Below are 21,493 nucleotides of genomic sequence, written 5' to 3'. Positions count from 1 at the left end.
TGATCTGTGCAGCCCTTTGAGACTCTTTGTCATTAAGAGCTATACAAATAAACTTGACTTGACTGGACTTGATTTGGTGAGTAACATAAATAAACTCATCTTTGATTTAATATTCAAAAGTTAACTGAGGAAACGACGTCTATTCGCGTCGCTTTGTCCTCGTAATACGCCAGGTTATTCGTTTGTCTCTCGGCCTGTAAACGATTTATCCGGAATTCCGTTTCCAATCTGATTATTGCTTGCATGTTAACGTAGTCCGTGCCGCCCATTGCATTGTGCACACAGAAACAGCCAAGTCTCTTCCCCCACCATGATGTATTTGTCTAATAATTTAGGATGACCTCATACCTCCCCCAGATTGTCGCTTTGTATTAACTCTCAATAGCCGCTCAAGTCAATTTATGCTTTCTAGGTAACAATCAGTTGCTTTTTCACAACATTGTACACGGATTTTTAAAATTTTATATTTCCCTTCGGAGGTCCTTCTTAAGTCAAGAAGAAATGCCAAAGGCAGCTTTGTGAGCGAATGTTTTTGGGGGTTATGTAAGACTTGGACAATGGAAAAGATCGAGTCCACTGAGCCCTGACAAATGCGCTCCTCCCCACCTCACTTCCAAACGTTCATCTCGTGAATGTCCCGGAACATGCAATGTCCCTACACGATACGTTACAGAGACGTTAGTAAGCTGAAAAACATGTGATTTTCGACGGGAAGGGGTGTCGTTTTTTCGTCATTTACAGAGAAACTGAAATGTTTTATGTTGCTATTTATTTTCCAGTAAAACACATTGAAAAAAACACGCTCGCGGGCAGGAAAGTCGCAGGAAAATTGAACTTCCATGTTTATAGACGTTCATAAAATTGAATTAGTTCCACAGACGGTATGGTTGTCAATAACTTGTGGGAGTGGGAGACTTGGTTCAGGTAAAGTCATGTAGCTTAAATGTTCTGCATTTATGTAGCGATTTTCAAGTCAATGAAGAAAGCACTTTACAATGTGCTTCACACTTCCCCTTTTAAACCCTAACTAACCGATAGCAGCGTTAGCCATGCTACTTGCTCATCAGGGGCACTAAGGATTCAGTGTCTTGCCCAAGGACATATAACTCGGAGGAGCCGGGATTCGAACCTGCGATCTCTTGATCTCAAGAGGAGGGCTTTACCTCCTGAGCTACTGAGCTCCAGCTTCACAATCAGTTTCAAGGCGGGTAGTCATGCACTATTTGTGTCTACTGGGAGAACTGCTGATTTCTAAAATGTAAGATTAAAAAAAACACCTGACTGCATCTTGTGGCCAAGTATTAGATTTATGTATTTATAAGATTTGATCAAAGAAGTGTTGTGTTTTCATGAAAAATAATCACACATTCATACATGTTAAGTTTCAGAAATGGGAAATCGGGAGATTTTTTTTTGACGTGATTATTATTATTATTATTATTATTTGAAAAGACAACAATAAAATTCGTTTTTCAGTCTACTTTATTGTTATTTTATGTTTACATGTGATTATTACAATGTTTAATTATTCCAAATTTTCTGGTGTTCTTTAACATAGTCATATGTAGCACTCTTATTTTCGTCTGCTGCTCTCGAAGGAACGAGATCACGTGGAGTTCGAGATTATGATTGCCGAGTCTCGATCAAAGCTTTTCCCGGTGCAGAACAGCGAAAAAGACGATGATAAAGACTATAGATAATTCGGCTACATTTTAATCGGCAAAACTTAGTTCACATAAAAATTTGGACGACCCAAAAAAAAAAAAATTTTTAGAGATCGGTAGATGTTGCTCCCAGATCGGTAGGCGGGAGAACTGTAGCCAAAGCGGTAGTCTCCCGACCAAATCGGGAGACTTAACAAGTGTGCACATTTACAAAAAAAATAAATAGTCGCAAATTTGGGACTAATAGTAACCTCATAAGTTTTCAAGTTTTTTCTCTTTAACATTTGTCATTATTGTATTTATTGTTTATTTATTTGTTCCACGGACAGACTGAGGAGATCATTTCTTCCTCATGCCATGAGGCTCTTTAACTCCACCCGAGGGAGTAAAAGGCCACATTAAACCCCACCCTTACATTTGCATATTGCCCTATTTTTATTACAGTGTGTATTTTTCGTAGCACTATTTAAATACTCTATAGCAAAACGTTATATTGGGTATTTTTGTATTCTATATCTTTATTTTATTATTTTATTTTTCAACACAAGGATACTGATGGATGTGTGAATTTCCCTACTGGGATGAATAATCTATTCATCTATCTCTTGTTTCTTTCCCTTTTCTTTTTCTCTTAAATCTGACCCTTTATACAGTGGTAAACTTTCTTCTAAAAATATGATTATATTCCTTGCAAATGTGTGAGTTATTTTCTTGAGCTATTACACCCGACCTCGGTTTTCAGGATTAAATTAATACCAGAACCACCTGCGAAAAGTGAAAATCCGCAGAGTACCCAAAGGGTTAAACTTACCTCGAGGTGACGTCATTACCGACTGAAAGTATATGTAACAAAATAACAACTACAGATGTACAAATAATAACACACAACACATAAATGCAGTTGAATGTTTGGTTTTATTGTCAGTATACAAAAGTAAAACAAAATCAGAGGGGTTTTTTCAATGTAAGAAAGCAATTTAGAGAGCAGCTGACTCGCTGCGCGGTAGCATCGGTTGTTCTTGAGTAGAGACAAATTAAAATAAATCTTTCCCGAATGTAGCAGTTTCCCAAGAGTCCAGCTCATCTGTTTCATGGCTGATAGACCTGGCGTTGGCGAGATAAAGGGTCCGCAATGGTGGCTTCGGAGAGTTGTTGGCCTAGCCGTTAGCCGTAAATCTAACCGGCAGCACCGTTTTTGTCTTCTCCCAGATGCCGCCCGAGTCGCTTCTGTAACTCGATAATAATCCAGGAAGCACCCGCTGTTGATCACAATTTAGTTGCGCTCTTCTGACTCTCCTCAGAGTCTTGATTCAATTGATGACTTTCTTTTCAATGTAACGAGCAGCTAAAAGCCAGTTGTTGCCGTGCTTCCCAGTTTGTTTTGACTTGGAGATGTTGACGACAGCATACCCCAGCCTATCACAGTCTGGCACACAGACAGTCACACGAGCCTATAACAGTCGCAAACACAGTCAGTCACACCAACACACAGCAACCCTGTAATCTGTCCCTGCAGTCTGCTGTACAGCGGAACACAATGCACGATACAATGATATCAATGACAATAACGACAAAATCAATTCAAAATCATCGAAGAAGTGAACCAGCAATAACCGAAACTTGAAAATGCGTGCCACGGATGAGCTATCTGAAAAAAAAAATCAATTGTTTTTTTGTTACTGACCCGTTGTCCTCCCTCCCGTGCAGCTCTACGTGTCGTCGGAGAGCCGCTTCAACACGTTGGCCGAGCTGGTGCACCACCACAGCACGGTCGCAGACGGCCTCATCACCACTCTGCACTACCCGGCGCCCAAGCGCAACAAGCCCACCATCTACGGCGTTTCTCCCAATTACGACAAATGGGAGATGGAGCGCACCGACATCACCATGAAGCACAAGCTGGGCGGCGGCCAGTACGGCGAAGTCTACGAGGGCGTGTGGAAGAAGTACAATCTCACCGTGGCGGTCAAGACGCTGAAGGTTAGAGGAGGCTGTTTCGGTGTTATCTGGAGATACAGTATTCCCTTGATTTCATTAGCACTCATATTAAATGAATTTCTGCAAAGTTTGAACCATTAATCTATTTACTGGTGCCCTCAATCAGGATATTTTTATGCCGCTGAGCCCTCGGATACACCCAAACTCCAGTTTACTCACGTTTGAGTATTGGTTGATTTCCAATTTATTTTGTGCCCCCACACAGTATACCCATGCATTCATAGTGTAAGTCACAGTTGTATTCATCCATATATAGTGTAAGTCTAGCACCCAAAAACCACAAATTGGCCTGAAATTTAAACATGCGCCTTACAATCTACCTTTTATATGGTAAAAATGAAAAATGTATACCGGTGTTTTATCATATTTGCAATGGATAACCACCAGGCCACAGATGACATAGGAAAAGGAAATGGGTCTTACCTCATTATCACGCTATTTTAAGTCACGGTACCAGACACAAATGTTGGAGAAATGAGAAAACAGAAAGTGATTAAAAATCTGTGTGAAATTATTCTGACTTTTTCGCAGCTTAAATTAAGCAAGTAAGTGACACACGTTGAATACGTGCTGCCATGTGTTTATATATTTCAGGACAACCCAATTACTTCCTACAATGTCTTACCCTGCATTCAGTTTAGAATCATGTGCGCTTCGTAAAGACTTTGTGAGTCAGCGAATGCATTTGGTATGCAACCTTTTTTTGTACTGCAGACCGGTTTAATGTCTGAAAATATTCTTGCGGCCTGGCCCAATATCAACAACTTGGTATTGTGACTGAAAATAAAATGATGACGACATAAAGCCTTATGCCGTTTCCGATAGGCTCTGGGGCTCAGCCTTCTGGGATCCAGGTTCGAATCCTGTCGCATTCAATTTTTGCAATTGTGATCAGCGATATATTACGACTGATCAATGCACAAACATGTTACTTATTTTTATTTATTGTAGTTTGTTATTCTATCTGCCTTATAGTCCAGTTCACCTTATATATTGAAAAAAAAAATCACAGATCACAGAAGACTTATTTTGGTGATGCGTTTCAGTGTGGAAATTACGGTACTTTAGATTGTACTCTTCCGTTTGCTGAAATCAGATGTTGCCATAGTGTTATTTTTTTAGCAGAAATATGCTTCCACCTGGTGGTGTAATTTTGAAATTACCACCGGAATTTGCTTCTTTGCAGGAGGACACAATGGAAGTAGAGGAGTTCCTCAAGGAGGCCGCTGTTATGAAAGAAATCAAACACCCCAACCTGGTGCAACTCTTGGGTGAGGCTGTTTGAATGTTCGCCAAAAATACATACACGTTTTGGTTGATCTCAGGAACATCGTCACTATGTAATCTGTATTATTGTCATATTTTCCTTGCGTTTCCTAACCAGGCGTGTGCACACGGGAGCCTCCGTTCTACATCATCACAGAGTTCATGACCCACGGCAACCTGCTGGATTACCTGCGGGAGTGCAACAGGGAGGAAGTCAACGCCGTGGTGCTCCTCTACATGGCCACACAGATCTCCTCCGCCATGGAATACCTGGAGAAAAAGAACTTTATCCACAGGTGGGGGTATATAATGTCAGCCAAGAGTAATAGGCATCTTAAGTTTGGTTCACACTGTAGGGAAATCTGATTTTTTTGCACAGGGCCGAATGTATCTTATCTGTTAAAGTCTGACTGAACAGCTCATATCTGATGTTTTTACACCAGACACAGGCTATTTTATATGCGGTCCTAAGTCCAAGACATACATAGTCTTTGGAATGCGACTTTTGTGGGAACGATCGAGACGCATTCATCAGACGTGCATGTCATTGATACGTGGCAGACGTCACTATTCAGCCTTCAACCAGGTGGGAAGCAGACAAATGAACAACCACGGCGGAAAAAACACAGAGTGTCATCAATTCACATATTCATAGAAGATAAACACTAGTATATTTTGGAACTCACGGAACAGCCAACATTGTATTTATACAGACGCTGCCATACTTACGAATGAGATACGTTCCGGACAATCCTTCATAAGTTAAATTTTTTTGTAAGTTTCTTCAGTGGAATATTTTGTATGGAATGTATGTTTAAGGCTTGTATCAGTAACCTGTATTGTTTTGTGCTAGAAAATAAACACTTCATAAAATAATATGCTAAAGGTAAATAAAGTTGAGTTTCTTACTTTTGGAAGATGAGCTTCAAGAGGTCCTCCTCCATGGTAAAAAGTGGGCGAAAAAAAGCAATCTGACCATTTTCTCAACCGCAGCAAGCTTTATTTCAAAAGAAATGGCTCGCCTCATCTTCACACTTTACACCAACCATATTGAATGAATGCACGAGATATTAAACAATAAAAACGTCAAAGTTCTTAGCACGCTGGAGATACAGTATAGGATGTTTACACACAAACTCGGAAGAGGAAGCGGATTTCTTCGTTGGGATGGATGATGGGTGAGCTTTCACTGCACCACACGTAGGTAGTGGTGGAAAGAAGCACTACAGGAATATCCTGTACTCTGAAAAAATAACTTACAGCAATGTCCGGTGATTTTTCGACATCTCGAAAAAAATGTTCGTATCTACCGTTTTTTGTAACTCGAATGGTCGTAAGTAGGGGAGCGTCTGTACAAGTCACTTGTAGTCAATGCTGTAAACAAGCAGTGGAGTTCTTTTATAAAGCTATAGTATCCTCTCGTGGTAGCTAACAGTATTTACATTCAAATCAAACCACAGTAAGAGCATTTCATAGGGGCAAAGTGAGGTTTTGGATTTTATTAATATTGTTAGTAGAATAATTGAAATCACCAGCGTGTATAGTCCTCTGTATCTGTGTACCATCTCACAAAGGATCGGATTTCACTAAGAAATCGGAATTGAGCATCAAGCTCTGCAGTGTGAACCTAGCTTTAGAGACATATAAAGCACTTGCCTCTCACAGTCGAACACAGCAAAGTTTGAATATTGTTAGTCATAAGCAGTGCTCCCTCTAAGCTGCGCGCGTGCGCAATTGCGCACTGCTCGCACATTCTCAGCGCACAAGAAAATCTAGCCAGCGCACAAAAATCAGGGCTCAAAATTACTAATTAAGAAGCGACGTTATAGTCAAAGTTACAGTGCATGATGGTAAAAATACACGGGTTCCCCTGACGTTGTGTCCTAAATGCGGTATTTTGAAGTCGAGTCGAAGTAGAACGAAGTTGAGTAAAGTCAGTAGAGTTTGTCGAGAACCGGCTTCTTTGGCTCAGCTCACTAAAAGGAACCGGCTCTTTCGGGTCCTAAACGGCTCTTCAGGTTGTTTTTGCTTTTTTAATCCCAACATGAGCAAATATTATGTAAAATGATGCACAAAATGACTTAAAGGAAGGGGGGAATCAAACAAAAAAGAAAAAAATACCAAAATGAAAAGTAGTAAAAAAAAATGAGAAAAAAAGAAACAAAAGGAAGAGAAAAAAAGAAGGAAAAATTTTGAAAAAACCCAGATAAAAGAAAGAAAGAAATGTAGGGAAAAAAGGAAATAAAGAACAAAAAGAAAAAAGTAACAGCTCGTAAAAAATAAACACAATGAGATTTTTTTCAAAGGAATTTAAAAAAAAGGACAAAAAACACGGAAAAAAGAAGAAAAAGTTTGTGTTGCATTCAAATAATTTCCAATTATATTAAGTGAATCTTGTTGCCAACATTGTACTTCCACTAAAAAATGTGATCAAGTACAGTTCTGTATCTTACAACCGACGAAATCAGTCCCCAAAAATGTTAATATTATGCGACAAAATATATCAGGAAGTAAAAAGAAATGGATATCTTGTGAAAGAATTGTAAAAACAAACGACGTCTGTAGGCCGTACAACCTTTGCAATAGTACATTCATCAATTCGTTCAAAAGAGAAAAATCATTTTGCATTGCTGGAAACTCAGCAAAATGTAACTTAATGTCAAGTTTTGGACATGTTTGATAATGAATTATCTTGCTACACTTGGGATAATGGTTGCTCACTTTTGTTTCAAGCGTTGCTCACCGACTTTGTGTGAACGCTCATACCCGTGGAAAATTTCAGGGAACATTGGTCATTAGCACGCGAAAGAGTGTGTTGTTGATGTCAAATGGCAGGGGAAATGCCATTATAAGGGGCCATTGCAATTGCAATGTTAAAACATTGTAAAGAAGGGCTGCTTTTCCCCAGGGGTCTACAGTATTCAGATCCACTTTTCATGAAAGACAATTTGAGAACTGCCCATTGAGACATCCTTAGTTGCACACAATTCGAAGTCTTATCAACTTTTGATTTTCCCGCAGGGACCTCGCCGCCCGCAACTGCCTGGTGGGCGAGAACCACCTGGTGAAGGTGGCAGATTTCGGCCTCTCTCGACTGATGACGGGAGACACGTACACGGCACACGCGGGGGCAAAATTCCCCATCAAGTGGACGGCCCCTGAGAGCCTCGCTTACAACAAGTTTTCCATCAAGTCCGATGTGTGGGGTGTGTATCTCTCTGATGTCATTAATGAAGTTATTGAGTGCCATTGAGAGTTATTGAAGTAATTTCAGGGTTGATAAGGATTATTAGTACTAAGAGGAGGCTAATAATTGACATTTGGAGCTAATATTAATTTGCTGTTAAAGCTTAAAGAATTGGCATTAAAGGTTCTTAATAATGCAAAAAGAAACAAAGAAAATTTGATGTGAACTTAATTAAAACTTGTCCCGCTCTCTAAAACTTACAGTAGATATATTCCAACTTCAACCAACTAACATAAATAATCTTTCACCCAAACCAAAAACTAACTGGGCAGGAAAATAAAATTAGGCTTTGCAGCAACTCGCAAAAGGGTACATAAAAACTTAAATAGCCCCTTGATTTTGTTTTTACAATAAATGAATAAAAATGACTTAAATCAACTGGAACCAAAAAGTGCATTCAAATTTTGATAGAGCTTGCAATTTGAAAAGTGAGGGCTCTCCTGTTTTAGAGCTGGATAGACAAACTAATGTTATGGTAACAGCTAATCACAAAGCCTTCCACTAAAGTTTGCTTTTCAGCTCGCTCTCAATCACAAACACACACAAGTAATTGACAAACTAATGTTATGATAAGAGCTAATATATTGGTCTCCGCCTGAACGTGCTTCCCTAAAACAAGTTAACTGAACTTTTTACGCTATCTCTTAATCACACACATGCTTTTCTACCACAGACTTATTAAAATCTTGATTTCAACAGCGCTCTTGAGTCACGGGCATGTGGAGATTCGGGAGGTTAGCGCAGCTGACACTGTTTACTCACCTCTATCGTTATTTTTCTAGCTTCATTGGCTCAGCAGACGGTCGCGTATCCAATCAGAAGACGCGGGCCGAGTAACGCGTGAGACTGAAGGAAGGAGAGTGGGAGAGAGGGTCTCGGCTGCATTTGAGCTTGAATAATCGAATCTAAAGAATACAAAAGCCGATACCAATATCTATTAATAATCAGTCGTCCACTAATTTCAACTAAACGAATAAAGTTCTTGCATATTCCTGTAGCATTCGGTGTCCTTCTGTGGGAGATCGCCACCTACGGCATGTCTCCGTACCCGGGCATTGATTTGTCCCAAGTGTACGAGCTCCTCGAGAAAGACTACCGCATGGACCGACCCGAAGGCTGCCCTGAGAAAGTCTACGAACTCATGCGGGCCTGTGAGTAACGAGCCTGCGCTAGGGTTAGAATGCAGCTGTGGCATATCCCAGCCTCACGAGTCTTTTTTTTTGTTTTGTTTTTTAAATCTCTACAAAAGGTTGGAGGTGGAATCCTTTAGAACGTCCGTCTTTTGCCGAAACTCACCAAGCTTTTGAGACGATGTTCCAGGAATCCAGCATTTCAGATGGTTCGTCTGAAGCTTCACAGGTTCTCTGTCATGCTATCTGTTCACTTGATTGATTTTTTTGCTCTTAGAGGTGGAAAAGGAGTTGGGGAAGAAAGGGAAGAAGGTGACGTTGGGCTCAGTTCAGCAGGCTCCGGAACTGCCCACCAAAACCAGAACGCTGCGCAAAAATAAGGACAATCGAGACGGCGATAGTCCAGGTAAAGGTTTCTTCACTTGTTAACTAGGGCGTTTTCTGTAAAACATTTTTCCCTTTAATCCAAGGGATTGATAATCCCCATTTAGTAGTGTGTGATGTGCCACCATTTTTCAAATAAAATGATCATCTTGGTTTAATTGACATTATAGCATATATGTCAACCTCAGCCAACTGCTCCCCTTATAAATGGTGCAAGGTCCCTTATTAAGGGACAATAAACACAACGCGGCACCTAGTTTCTAATGACAGGATATAGATAGATTGATGGATAGATGGATACTTTATTCATTTCCGTAAGGAAATTCACACTTCCAGCAGTATCCTTGTGTTGATTATTAACAGGATGGCCTCGGGGTGCTGTGTTGTAGTTTAGCAACAGCGGAGTGGATCACGTCGCACGCTAGGCCAAAAGTTCGACGTCCCTGCAGCAGATGGAAATCTTTGTGCCCAGGGTTACACCACCTCGTGTTCACGTAGATAGCGAGTCCGCCTCCTCTCCGCTACCCGCAGGCTTTTGTGTCTCTGTCTGCCCTAAAAGCGCTGAAGCTGGGTAGCTCCACGTTAGCGTCCAGGATGCTAGACGTGAGCCACGTTTCCGTAAAACACAGCAAACTGAACTCCCTGTACGCTTTGATGTTTTTCACCAGCACAGCCAGTTCGTCTGTCTTATTTGATAGAGTTCACATTTCCCATGATTACGGAAGGTACCGAAGACTTATGTCGCTGCTAGCCGCTTAGCCTTCACCTTGGCCCCCTCATCACGCCGGCACGAGAATTCTTCAGGGGAAGGAGCTGATAGAATACAGCGAGAATATTAGCAATTTGCGATGGCGTTGTCGTCTGCTACGAGTGACCGGGACTATCCGAAATGGACAGAATGCGATCGGTCTAATAATTTTGGCAATGTATCCGGATAGCCCAGGGGTGGCTAACCTGTTTCAATACAGGTGATTCCAATCCCTTGGATCATTATCAAACTCCCACTAAGCTTACTAACAAGCTGAAAATTTGCATCACCTGAGTTGGAGAAGAAACATGCAGTACTTGCGGCTTTTGAGGACCAGGTTGGCCACCCCTGGTGTAGCCCTTAATCACAAAAAGTCTCCAAAGAGTTCACAGACCACAATTACAACATCCACTGATTTGAAACCTGCAAACTAAAAAAAAACCTCAGCAAAAGTTAATTTTGGTATTTTCTCTGTACAATAATTGTTTATTCATTCACCTGGTGCTGAGGTTTTGAGTTTTTCCTTGCCCTCTTGTAGGTTTTAGATCGGGGGATGGTGTCATAATAGTCTGTGGTCTGTGCGGCTCTTTGAAACTTCTTATGATTAAGGCCTATCCAAGTGAACATGATGTGACTTGAAATGTATGTCAGTTTAGGAACTAATTTGCACATTCCTTACTTATAATGCTAATGGTTTTAGCCACTAAAGCTAACAGCAATGTCAGACCGATATAATGTGTCCATGTCGCCCAGCTGCTAGCGGACCTTACACCACCCATAGCGATAGACGCTTGTAAATGAAATATTTTCCCACTGTTTCACTGTTCTCGTTCCCTCCTCAGACCCTTTGGATCCTGAGATGGCCCTCCCCTCCCCGATGCTCCCCAGGAAAGAGCGCCCCCTCCTGGACAGCAATCTGAATGAGGACGACCGTCTGCTGCCTAAGGACAAGGACAAATCGCGTGGCGGCTTCCTGAGCCTGATCAAGAAGAAAAAGAAGAACGCCCCGGCGCCCCCCAAGCGCAGCTCCTCCTTCCGAGAAATGGACATACACCCGGATCAGCACGGCAGGGGTTCGGACCCTCGGGACAGCGACTGCTTCAGCAACGGAGGATCTATAGGCATCCATGACGCCGGGCATTCCCTCGAGTCCTCAAAGTCCTCAGCTACAAACAATAACGCCACAAACGGTGCACCCAGCTATCCAGGACTTTTGTTCCCCAGGCGGAAGGGTGCCCCTGCCCTGCCCGGACCTACGGGCAAAGGGGTAGTCTCCCCTCCCAGTGAAGATGAGGTCATAGGAAACTCAAAGCGCTACTTTTGGTCTTCTAGCCTCCCCACCGGCTCAGACGGCACTCAGTGGAGGTCCGTCACTCTACCGCGGGATTTGGGCCAGAGGCACTTTGACTCGGGTACCTTCGGGGGGAAACCGGCGCTGCCGCGAAAGAGGACCAATGAGCAGAAAGGGGACGCCCCGCTCCGGAGGGGCGCTCTGACGCCTCCCCCCCGTCTGCCCAAGAAAGCAGAGGAGTCTCCGGAAGAATCGGCGAAAGATGCCGAGACCAGTCCCGGATCCAGCCCTCAGACTCTAACCCCTAAGTCGGTCAAGAGGCCCGGGCTCCCGGAGAACTCTAAAACCAGCGCCCTTCACGCTGAGCTCCTGAAGCCCAGCGTCTTCCCGGCGCTGGGCGCTGCCGGAGAGGAGTGCCGGGCCCGCCGCAACAAGCACACCGCCGACCCCCGAGAGAAGAGTAAATTCCAGAAACTCAAACCGGCTCCCCCTCCACCACCGGCCAGTGCCAAAACAGCCAAGAATTCACGCGGCCCCGCTCAGGATATCCAATCCCCTTCATCGGACATCAAAGCCAAGGCCCCGTCAGAGTCTCTCCACGGAACCACTTCCGGCGAAGGGGCTAAAAAGCTGCCCCTGAGCTGCAACGCCAAACCTCAACCGCTCAAGACCTCCGCCTCGGCGAGCGCTTCCCTGGGGGGCGAGCCGGCCGCCTTCATCCCCCTGGTCAACCCCCGGCGCTCCCTGCGCAAGACGGCCCCGCGCCAGGCCTCGGAGCGCACGCCCAACTCGGCCGTCACCCGCGAGATGGTCCTCGAAGGCGCCGAGCAGCTCCGGGCCGCCATCGGACGCAACTCGGAGCAGACGGGCAGCCACGGCGCCGTCCTGGAGGCCGGCAAGAACCTCTCCAAGTTCTGCGTCAGCTACGTGGACTCTATCCAGCAGATGCGGAACAAGTTTGCCTTCCGCGAGGCCATCAACAAGCTGGAGAGCAGTCTTCGGGAGCTGCAGATCTGCCCCGCCGCCTCCGGGGGCGCCAACGCGCAGCAGGACTTTAGCAAGCTGCTGTCGTCTGTCAAGGAGATCAGTGACATTGTTCAGAGGTAGCGAGACGTGCTTCGAAAAACCCTGACTTAAACTCAACCGTGGTCTTTGCCGATGGAAGCGAAAAACCTCTGCAGGTTTTGGACTGCGAACGGATGTTGACGCGCTACGAACAAGTCTTTGTGGTCGTCTTGCTTGAAATCTCTTCCTCGTGTACTTCCGGGGGCGGATGAAGTGCAGTTTTCCGAAATAGGAGGCCTTCGACTGAGCTTACAGCATCCGGAATTTTCTTATGTGCCAGTCAATGTTGGAGTGTTGTTTTTTTTTTTTTTTTAATTCTTGGGTAGCACCCAAAAAAGGACCGCACAATGGGCATTTTTCGTCATATTTTTTTATTCACTTCTTCAATTTCAGTCATTTTACCAAAGTATTAGGGATTCACAAAAATCAAATTCTTTGGCTGAAACCGAAAATGTGAAATGCTAAGCGAGATCAAAACTGAAACAGAAGCAAACTCCCCCAAAACAAAATACACATTTCGAAACATTTGTTTGCGATGGTTAATCCCGATCATACATTTCCTAAGGGTCATTTGTGAACACCATCAAACAAATATGGATGAAAGACAAGTGGCACCAAACCATGACTCATGTGAGAAAAAAATAAGTTATTTCTCTTAGCTTTTCCAGACTTGATACTGCGACCAAGTAACTCGCAACTGCAATCCAATTTAGTGCAAAACCATAGCAGATCACACAAAACTAGTGTTTTTTTTTTAGTCACGATCAATTCTTACTTGTCCAACAAACTAACTGAAAGCCTTAATGCAGTAACGCTGTTTTGCCACAAATGAAGATGCAACCAAATATAATTTTAATGCGACCAAATTTAGTATCAAAACCATCTGAGTCACAATCTTCTTTTTTATATCAAACAGACCCACTAAGCCTTAGCGTTGTTATGTTCTTCAAAAATAAGTGCAACCAAGTAACTAGCAAATGCGACCAAATTTAGTCTCAAAAATTTTATTTGTTTATTTTTAGTCGCAATTCTTTTATTTTCTTATTAAAAAAACGACTTTAAGCCTTAATGTAGTCACACGATTCTGCCACAAATGAGGGTGCAACCAAGTAACTCGCAAATGGGACCAAATTTAGTCTAAAAAAGTTTTTTGTTTATTTTTAGTCGCAATCCTATTATTTTCTTATTAAAATGACTGTAAGCCTTAATGTGGTCACGCTATTCTGCCACAAATGAGGGTGCGACCAAGTAACTCGTAAATGCGACCAAATTTTGTCTAAAAAATGTGTTTTGTATATTTTTGAGTCACAATCCTTTTATTTTCTTATTAAACAAACCGACCGTAAGCCTTATTGTGGTCACGCTATTCTGGCACAAAAGAGGGTGCGACCAAGTAACTCGCAAATGCAACCAAATTAAGTGTCAAAACAAGTCACACAATGTTAGTGCGTTTATTTTTAGTTACAATATTATTTTCTCTTATTAAACCAACCTACTGTAAGCCTTAATGTGGTCACACTATTCTACCACAAAAGAGGGTGCGACCAAGTTACTCGCGATCAAATTTAGCGTAAAAACAATTCACACAAAGTTGGTGCGTTTAGTTTTAGTCACAATACATTTTTCTCTTTTAAACCGACTGTAAGCCTTAATGTGCTCACACTGTTCTGCAGAAATGAGCGTGCGACCAAGGATTTCACAAATGCGACCCAATTTATGGTAAAAAAAAAAAGTCACACAAAGTAAATGTTTTCGATTTAAGTCACAACTACAACCAATTTTTCTCTTCCTAAACATACTGACTGATAGCCTTACTGCGCTCACACTACAAAATAGGGTGCGACCAAATTAGTCACAATTAGTTACAATAAATGTTTCGCCGAATACACAAACGGCCTGTTAGCCTTACTGGGGTCATACTGTTTTGAGACCAAGTCACTTGCATATGTGACCAGATTTTGAGTCACACAAAATTAGTGTGTTTATTTTTAGTCACTATTTGTTTTTCTCATGAAAAAAATCCCCTGTAAGCTTCAATGTGCTCGTGCTGTTCTGCCATAAATGAGAATGCGACCAAGTAAATGTGACCAAAAGAGAAAAAGCAGTTCACGTAAATCTATTGTTTATTTCTAGTCACAATCATTTTTTTCTCTTACGAAACGACTGTTAGCCTTACTGTGGTCATACTGTTTTGCTACAAATGAGGGTGCGACCAAGTAAATCGCAGATGCGACCAAACGTACTGCGAAAACAAAAATCTGATTCAACATCTACCTTCTCTTATCAAACAAACCCTCTTGAAAGCCTCAAAGTGTTCTGCCACAAATCAGGATGCGACCAAATCTAGTCGCACCTTTGAGTCAGTTTGGAGCCTTAATTTAACATTTTGTCGCTTGTTACTTCATGATAGATTGTGCCTTCAAGCCATGGTCCTCTGCAGATACCGAGGAACTCGGCAGACTCTGGAACGGGACTTTATTAAAAGCAGCTTTCAAGACGTCAGACATGAGAGTGTTTCTCGAATGTCGCGTGTGAGTACAGGAAGTCGACTATGGCTAGGTTCACACTGCAGGGAAATGGCATTTTTTGCGCACCAGACCCAGTCCACATTCAATTGTAGTCCAAATTCCGATACCTATCCTATCTTTCAAAATGCGACTTTTGTCAAGACGCATTCGTGTTCAACCAGGCTGGAGGAAGCAAGAGAAATTAACAACCACGGCGGACGAAAACACGGAGTTTCATTAAATCACACATTCGTGGAAGGGGAACACTTGTTTATTTTGTAACTCACAGAATAGCTCAAATCACATCGCTGATTCACAACGTGTCGCAGATATTCATTCTTAAAGCAACAGTATCCTTTAGTGCAGTTGTCTGACTTGCATTGGGGGCCGCTGAAACAAGGATCCAGATGAGGTTGGGCCAAATGGGGTTTTCCACAAAAACTGCGCCGATAAAAACATTCCAATTTCCCAAAAGAGAAGGTGTTTTTATAGTCAATGTAATGAATATTGCACCCATCAATTAGAAACTGAAAGTGAGCAAAAAACAGCCTTTTTCTTCTATTTGTACCCAGTTTTTCTCAAAGAAGGGGAAAAAGATTTTATCTAAATGAATGAAAAAAGGGAAGAACAAATGAGGAAAGGGGGAGTCAAAAGAAAAGTAGGGGAACAGAAAGCAGAAAAAGTAAAATGAAGAAAAGAAAAAAATAGATTATTTTTTTTCCAGTTTTTCTCTGTCTTTCTGTTTTTCTTATTGGCGTGTTTTGGTCACTTTGAGTCTCTGTATTTTGTCTTCTGTTGTGCTTTTAGCGCTCGTTTTCAGCGGCATAACAGAATTCAGCGACACCTAATGGGAAAGTAATACACACTATCCCTTTCATTTTCAGATCAAGGTCCTCAAACTATCATCCTGGGGGACGCAATTGGACCCTGGGCCGCGAGTTTAAGACTGATGCTTTACCATTAAATCCCACCACACTGACAGTATTCAATAGGGAAAGCCAAGTTTTGGATTCAATTCATATTTAGGGAGACAACGCTCTGCTTTTAAAATCCATGAGTACTTCCGCAAACATGAGTTCATGTGAAGTCACGTGTCTTCATATGTGCATGCGTGACAGTTGTTAAGATCAAGTCTCATACGGGTCGCATTTAGTTGGTCATGTGAATGAGCTCACAAAAACATCGGATTTCATCCCCAAAAATCAGAATCGGCCATTAAGCTCTGCAGTGTGAATGTAGCCTAAGTGAGCATGTGCGGAGGCCGTGAATGGAAAATAATTTGCCTCCTTCCTGAATTCTCTGTTTTTTTGCATATTTATCACTCGCAAAGGTTTCAGATTATCACAAAGTAACGGACTAACCAAAGTTTTGGGAAAGCTGAGGTTAACTTCACAGCGACGCCCAACATTGATTGCCGCCACGTGTGTTGAATCAAGAAATCACTTCAATTGAATCAGATAAGACAAAGTAAGCCAACAATTCTCAAGAATACAATTGGTATGCCATGGTCTAGAGAAATGTCAGAAGAAATTGGAAAAAAAAGTGATTGAAAGGACACAAATCCATTTCCAAGGATGTAAGGCTCCAGCGAACCACTGTCAGAGCCATTACCTACAGAAGGAGAAAACTGGGAACAGTGGCAAACCTTCCCTAGAGTAGTCGACCAACTGAGATTACTCCAAGATGGCGACAAAGGCTCATCCAGGAGGTTACGAAAGAACCTCCACCAAAAGAAAAACACTGGCCAAGTATGGTATCTGTGGGAGAGTTCCCAGGGGGAAACCACTGATGTCACAGAAAGTCTTCTCACATTTGCCAAAGAGCATCTTGATTATCCTCAAAACCTTTGGAGAAACATTCTGTGGACTGAGTCAAAAATGAAACTCTTTGGAAGGTGTGCTGCCCGTTACATCTGGCGTAAAAATGGCACTGCTTTTGACCAAAAAGAACATGATGGCTACAGTAAAGCATGGTGGTGGCTCTGTGATGATCTGGGGCCGCTTTGCTGCCTCAGTACAGGACAACTTGCGGAATAAAGAATTCTGGTGTTTACCAGAAGATCCTGAAGGAGAACCTCCAGGCACGAGTTGGTGCTTTCAAACTCAAGCGCTCTTGGATTGTGCCGTAGGACTACAATCTAAAACAGCAGCAAGTCCACCTCTGAATGGAGATTCCGGATTGGCCTAGTCAAAGTCTGGATTTGAATCTAATTTTTTTGCTCTGTTCTTTGACCCGTTACCGATTATCGTAAACATTGGATTTCTGTTATCGCTGACAAAGGTGGCCCAACTCGCTATTAGGTTACCTTTTCACATAGGTCTAGATGTTTTTGTGTCTCGATAATTGAAATCAACATTTCCAACTGCATTTTGTGTTTCCTTGGTTCTGTGTTATGTTCAAGTTGCTTTGATGATCTGAAACCTTTGCCAGTGATAAACATGCAAAAAACAGAATTCAGGAAGGGGGCAAATCCGTTTTCACGGCACCGTATACAAATAAATGTTCGTGTTTTTGGGTCCGATTATATTCAAGAAGCGAGAGGAAAAATGCTGAAAGTGTGTACAAAGTGTTGAATTTGTGTGTGCGAGTGTAAAAAGTGAGAAATGGAAGGGGCTGTCGGGACTTTGGTAGCGGCCAATCACGGTTCGGTCCCTTTCCTTTGTTATTCCTACCACCACTCCTTGGGTCCACATTTCGTCAACAGATTGTAAATAGGTTTTCTTACTTCTTTCTGATTTTTTTAGTTCTATTTTGGTTCTAATAAAACACCAAATGCTGACGACTGAAATGTGTTCTAAAAGTCCTTCCTATGGATGTTTTTACGACACTTTTCCTGAAATTCTCCAAAGCTCCGAATAATACACGCTCTACGTTCGATTTCTGCAAAATCTGGGGTCTTGAACTCTTACACTGGGGGCTGCCGGAGCTAGGGTCTGGGTGAGGTGGGGCCAAATCAGGTTTTCCATCATATTTATCAATACCCCCCAAAAGATGAAGATTTTAAAAAGAAAAACGTTAAAAATGGTAAAAATCAATCCGTAATCAATGAATCCTTAATCAGCAATGGCTGCACTTAAAGGGACAGTGGGTATTATTCAGTGCCTCCTACTGGTTAAAGATGGTAGTCATTAAAGAAAAATATTCGTTTAAATAAGGGGTGTCAAACTCATTTTAGCTCAAGGCCACAAGTAAAAAAAGTTCATAGGGGCTGGACTAGTAGATTTAAGCAAAAGAAAGAGGGAGAAAGAAAATACAATGAGTAGAGAAAAAGAAGGTAAGAGAGAAATGGAGAGAGAGGAGATAATAGGGGGAGAATAAGAAAGACAGATCGATTGCAAGAGAAAAAGATTAAAAAGAGATGAGAAGGACAGAAGAAAGAAGGGAAAGGTGGGATACAAAAAAGAGAGGGACCAATAGTTGATTTCATTTACTGCCCTCTTGTGGCCGAAGAGCGCATTTGGTTTGCATTAATTTAATATAAAAATCATAACTTGATAGAAACGACATACTAAAATCTACGGCAGGCCAAAATTAAATCATCTAATGGGCCGGCGACCAGCCCCAAGACCAAATGTTTGATACACCTAAGCAATTGGGAAAGGCTACCAAAGAAGTCTGTAAAAGATTGAAAGAGCAAAGCTGAATTTGTCAACTGACTGGAACCTGAATCAAGGAACTCATGGAGCAATCGCGGCAAGCCATAGCCTGCAGCCACGTGGCTAGAGAAGGAAACAGGGGTTAAAAAGTCCAACAATCTAGCACAGGGGTCTTAAACTCAACTTACCTGGGGGCTGCAGGAACAAGGGTCTTGAGTGAGGTTGGGCTGCATCAGGTTTTCAGAGAAAAACGACATGAAAGATACATTCAATGTCGTCTAAGCTTCAGTTCAAAAGCATTGACTACGTATTCCACACCCCATCAGCCCCTTGTTCCAAATTTCACCTTGAATAAAATAGTTTTTCAAACGCTAAATATACCAGCTCATTTGTTAAAAAAACAGTCTGTGAACCAGGAAGTAGCTAGACAATCATATCAGAGGGTGATCTTACACTGATCTCAAACATTACCGTATTCATTCTAAACGCTGCCCAACTAATAAGCACGAATGTAGCAAACCCGCGTGGGACACACTAACATTTAGCTTTCGTACAAAAGCGTGGCCACAATATCCTCCCGAGGGCCGCAGCTTCCAGACCACTAATCTCTCATGAGAATAAACACACAATCCATGGACAGGTAATGTATAATTTATTTTTTTCTGTCTAGAATCTTATTAAAATCAATGTCAACATTTTTTTTAAATCATATACGCTCAAAAAAAAAAAACAACTCTTAAATGTTAGCACGGCTCCTTTGAAAATTTTATACATATGTACGTTTTTTTCTTTAGTGTGGAAGAAGAAACAGAGAAGCGGAAGAGAGGATAAAGACCATCCCCTTTTTTAAGAGTTAAGACAGCGATGCAGGACTCGATATAAATACAATTTGCACATGAGAACTGCCAAAGTTCAGTAGTGTGAGGGAGTGGAAAATGGGATGATGTAGTTGTGTATGTGTCTCATTTACATATGTGAATAATTAATAGAAACTATGTAAGCCCCTCCCCCCAGCCCACCCCCAACTGTACAATTTAACCAGGCTCTCTCACACACTTCGATTTATATACACGACCCCGACGAGTGTCTTGTGGCACAATGTGTTCCTTTTCGTGGACATTTCCCCGCCGATTCTGCCGTCTTACTCCATAGGGACAGTGGGGAATTGGGATTCACTCGAGGGTGGGGGAAATTGCGAGAAGGGTGGTCTGTAATGGGAGGGTGGGGCACATGGTGGCGCTGGAGGTCTTTTTCAAGACCTAGGGAGACCCTACTGCTGTTCTCGCCTTTGACTATTTTTAAAGCAAATTTGAAATCAAATTTAAGGCAACAAAAATCCACATTTACGCCATTAAAGATTCAACTATAAAATCTTACCTCATACGGCACAAAGTTTGTGTTTTTTTTAAGGACTTTGTGTATTATTTGACCACTAGAGTGCTAAAAGGCACAAGGACGAATACAAACTATGACAACTCAAAAGCAACCAAATTGCGTTATTTTTCTTTACATGGGGGGTAGACTGCCTTCTCTAGGGCAGGGGGCAGCAATTCAAAATGTTGGAAAGAGCCATCACAGACTAAAAAAACGCTTTAAAGGACAATACCATACAAACCAATGCCAGCTGCCGTTGATCGCAAGAGAGGAAGCGATTCAACGGCAAAGTGAAGCCACCAGTGTAGGCATGTCGGCGTCATTTTCAGCTGACTTGTTTGAATCTTTCTCATTTAATGTTTGGTCCATAGAGGTAAGGCCGCCAAATAACATGGCAACAATTTCAAGCTTTTACGAGCCTTTCTTCCAAAATTCAAGCACTTGTCAAACCCCGAAAGCCTTTTCAAGGATTTCAATTACCCTGAAGAAGCCACTAGGGCGGCGCGAAGGAACCAGATGTGGCTTTAGAGCCCCAGGTTGCTGACCCCTGGAAAGAATTTCATAAATGCACGTTTACATAATTCATGTCTCTTTGCCAATTATTAAAATTATCTTTTAACAAATGAAGTTTATTATACCACTAGGGAGCGTTAGAAAAATACACATTGTCCTTGCTGCTACACTGTGCTCTGTGGCGCTAGTTTTCGTTCGCATTCGACCACACAGTGCCATCTAGTGGTCAAATATTACACACTGGGGCTTTAAGGTTGGTCAACTCAATCAAGCAATAGATCACTGGTTCTCAAATCGTGGGGCAGGGACGGATTTTGTACCAATGTGGAAAAAAGTGCAATTGCACCTCCACTACACTAGGGAGCAGTGGCGCGCTCACTCGCGAGAGGTTTTCCTCTTCCTAGGGGGGGGGCAAGACCGAAAATAATTGAGAAGCATTTCTCTGAAAATGTCTGGCACTCAATGAGTAAACTAAACGGCAGTGACGTGATGTTTATCTACATGGTGGAATGTGGCGGAAAAGAGTGCCTCGTTGTTTCACGTTTGAATCTCTGCTCCAGCCTTCTTTGTGTGGGGTCTCCGTAGTCCCTTCCCCAAATTTGAGACTCGGACTAGCAACCCGTCCAAAGCCACTTTTCAACGGGGTGGGGGTTTAACGACGCCTAAAATAGCGTCTATTCCTTCATTGTCCCGAGCGTACAAATCTCAGG

At 42.3% G+C, this 21,493-nt stretch overlaps 1 protein-coding gene across 2 annotated transcripts in view; it reads left to right on the top strand.

The window, feature by feature from the left end:
* The window catches only part of abl1 (ABL proto-oncogene 1, non-receptor tyrosine kinase), a 56,813-nt gene extending 38,725 nt beyond the window's left edge, over window positions 1–18,088 (top strand). For both annotated transcript variants that reach the window (XM_088355575.1, XM_088355576.1), the window contains 8 exons: window positions 3,372–3,644; window positions 4,849–4,933; window positions 5,047–5,224; window positions 7,950–8,134; window positions 9,174–9,326; window positions 9,425–9,514; window positions 9,583–9,711; window positions 11,280–18,088. In XM_088355575.1, coding sequence (XP_088211701.1) covers window positions 3,372–3,644; window positions 4,849–4,933; window positions 5,047–5,224; window positions 7,950–8,134; window positions 9,174–9,326; window positions 9,425–9,514; window positions 9,583–9,711; window positions 11,280–12,835 — 2,649 coding nt within the window. In that variant the 3' untranslated portion in view covers window positions 12,836–18,088. The remainder of the gene's footprint in view (window positions 1–3,371; window positions 3,645–4,848; window positions 4,934–5,046; window positions 5,225–7,949; window positions 8,135–9,173; window positions 9,327–9,424; window positions 9,515–9,582; window positions 9,712–11,279) is intronic.
* Window positions 18,089–21,493: the final 3,405 nt, after the last annotated feature.

Source organism: Urocampus carinirostris, chromosome 16 (assembly GCF_059441175.1).
Source record: "Urocampus carinirostris isolate Australia breed hairy pipefish chromosome 16, RoL_Ucar_1.0, whole genome shotgun sequence".
NCBI lineage: Eukaryota > Metazoa > Chordata > Actinopteri > Syngnathiformes > Syngnathidae > Urocampus > Urocampus carinirostris.
The sequence above is the reverse complement of the archived record's forward strand: the minus strand, read 5'-3'. Positions and strand labels throughout refer to the sequence as shown.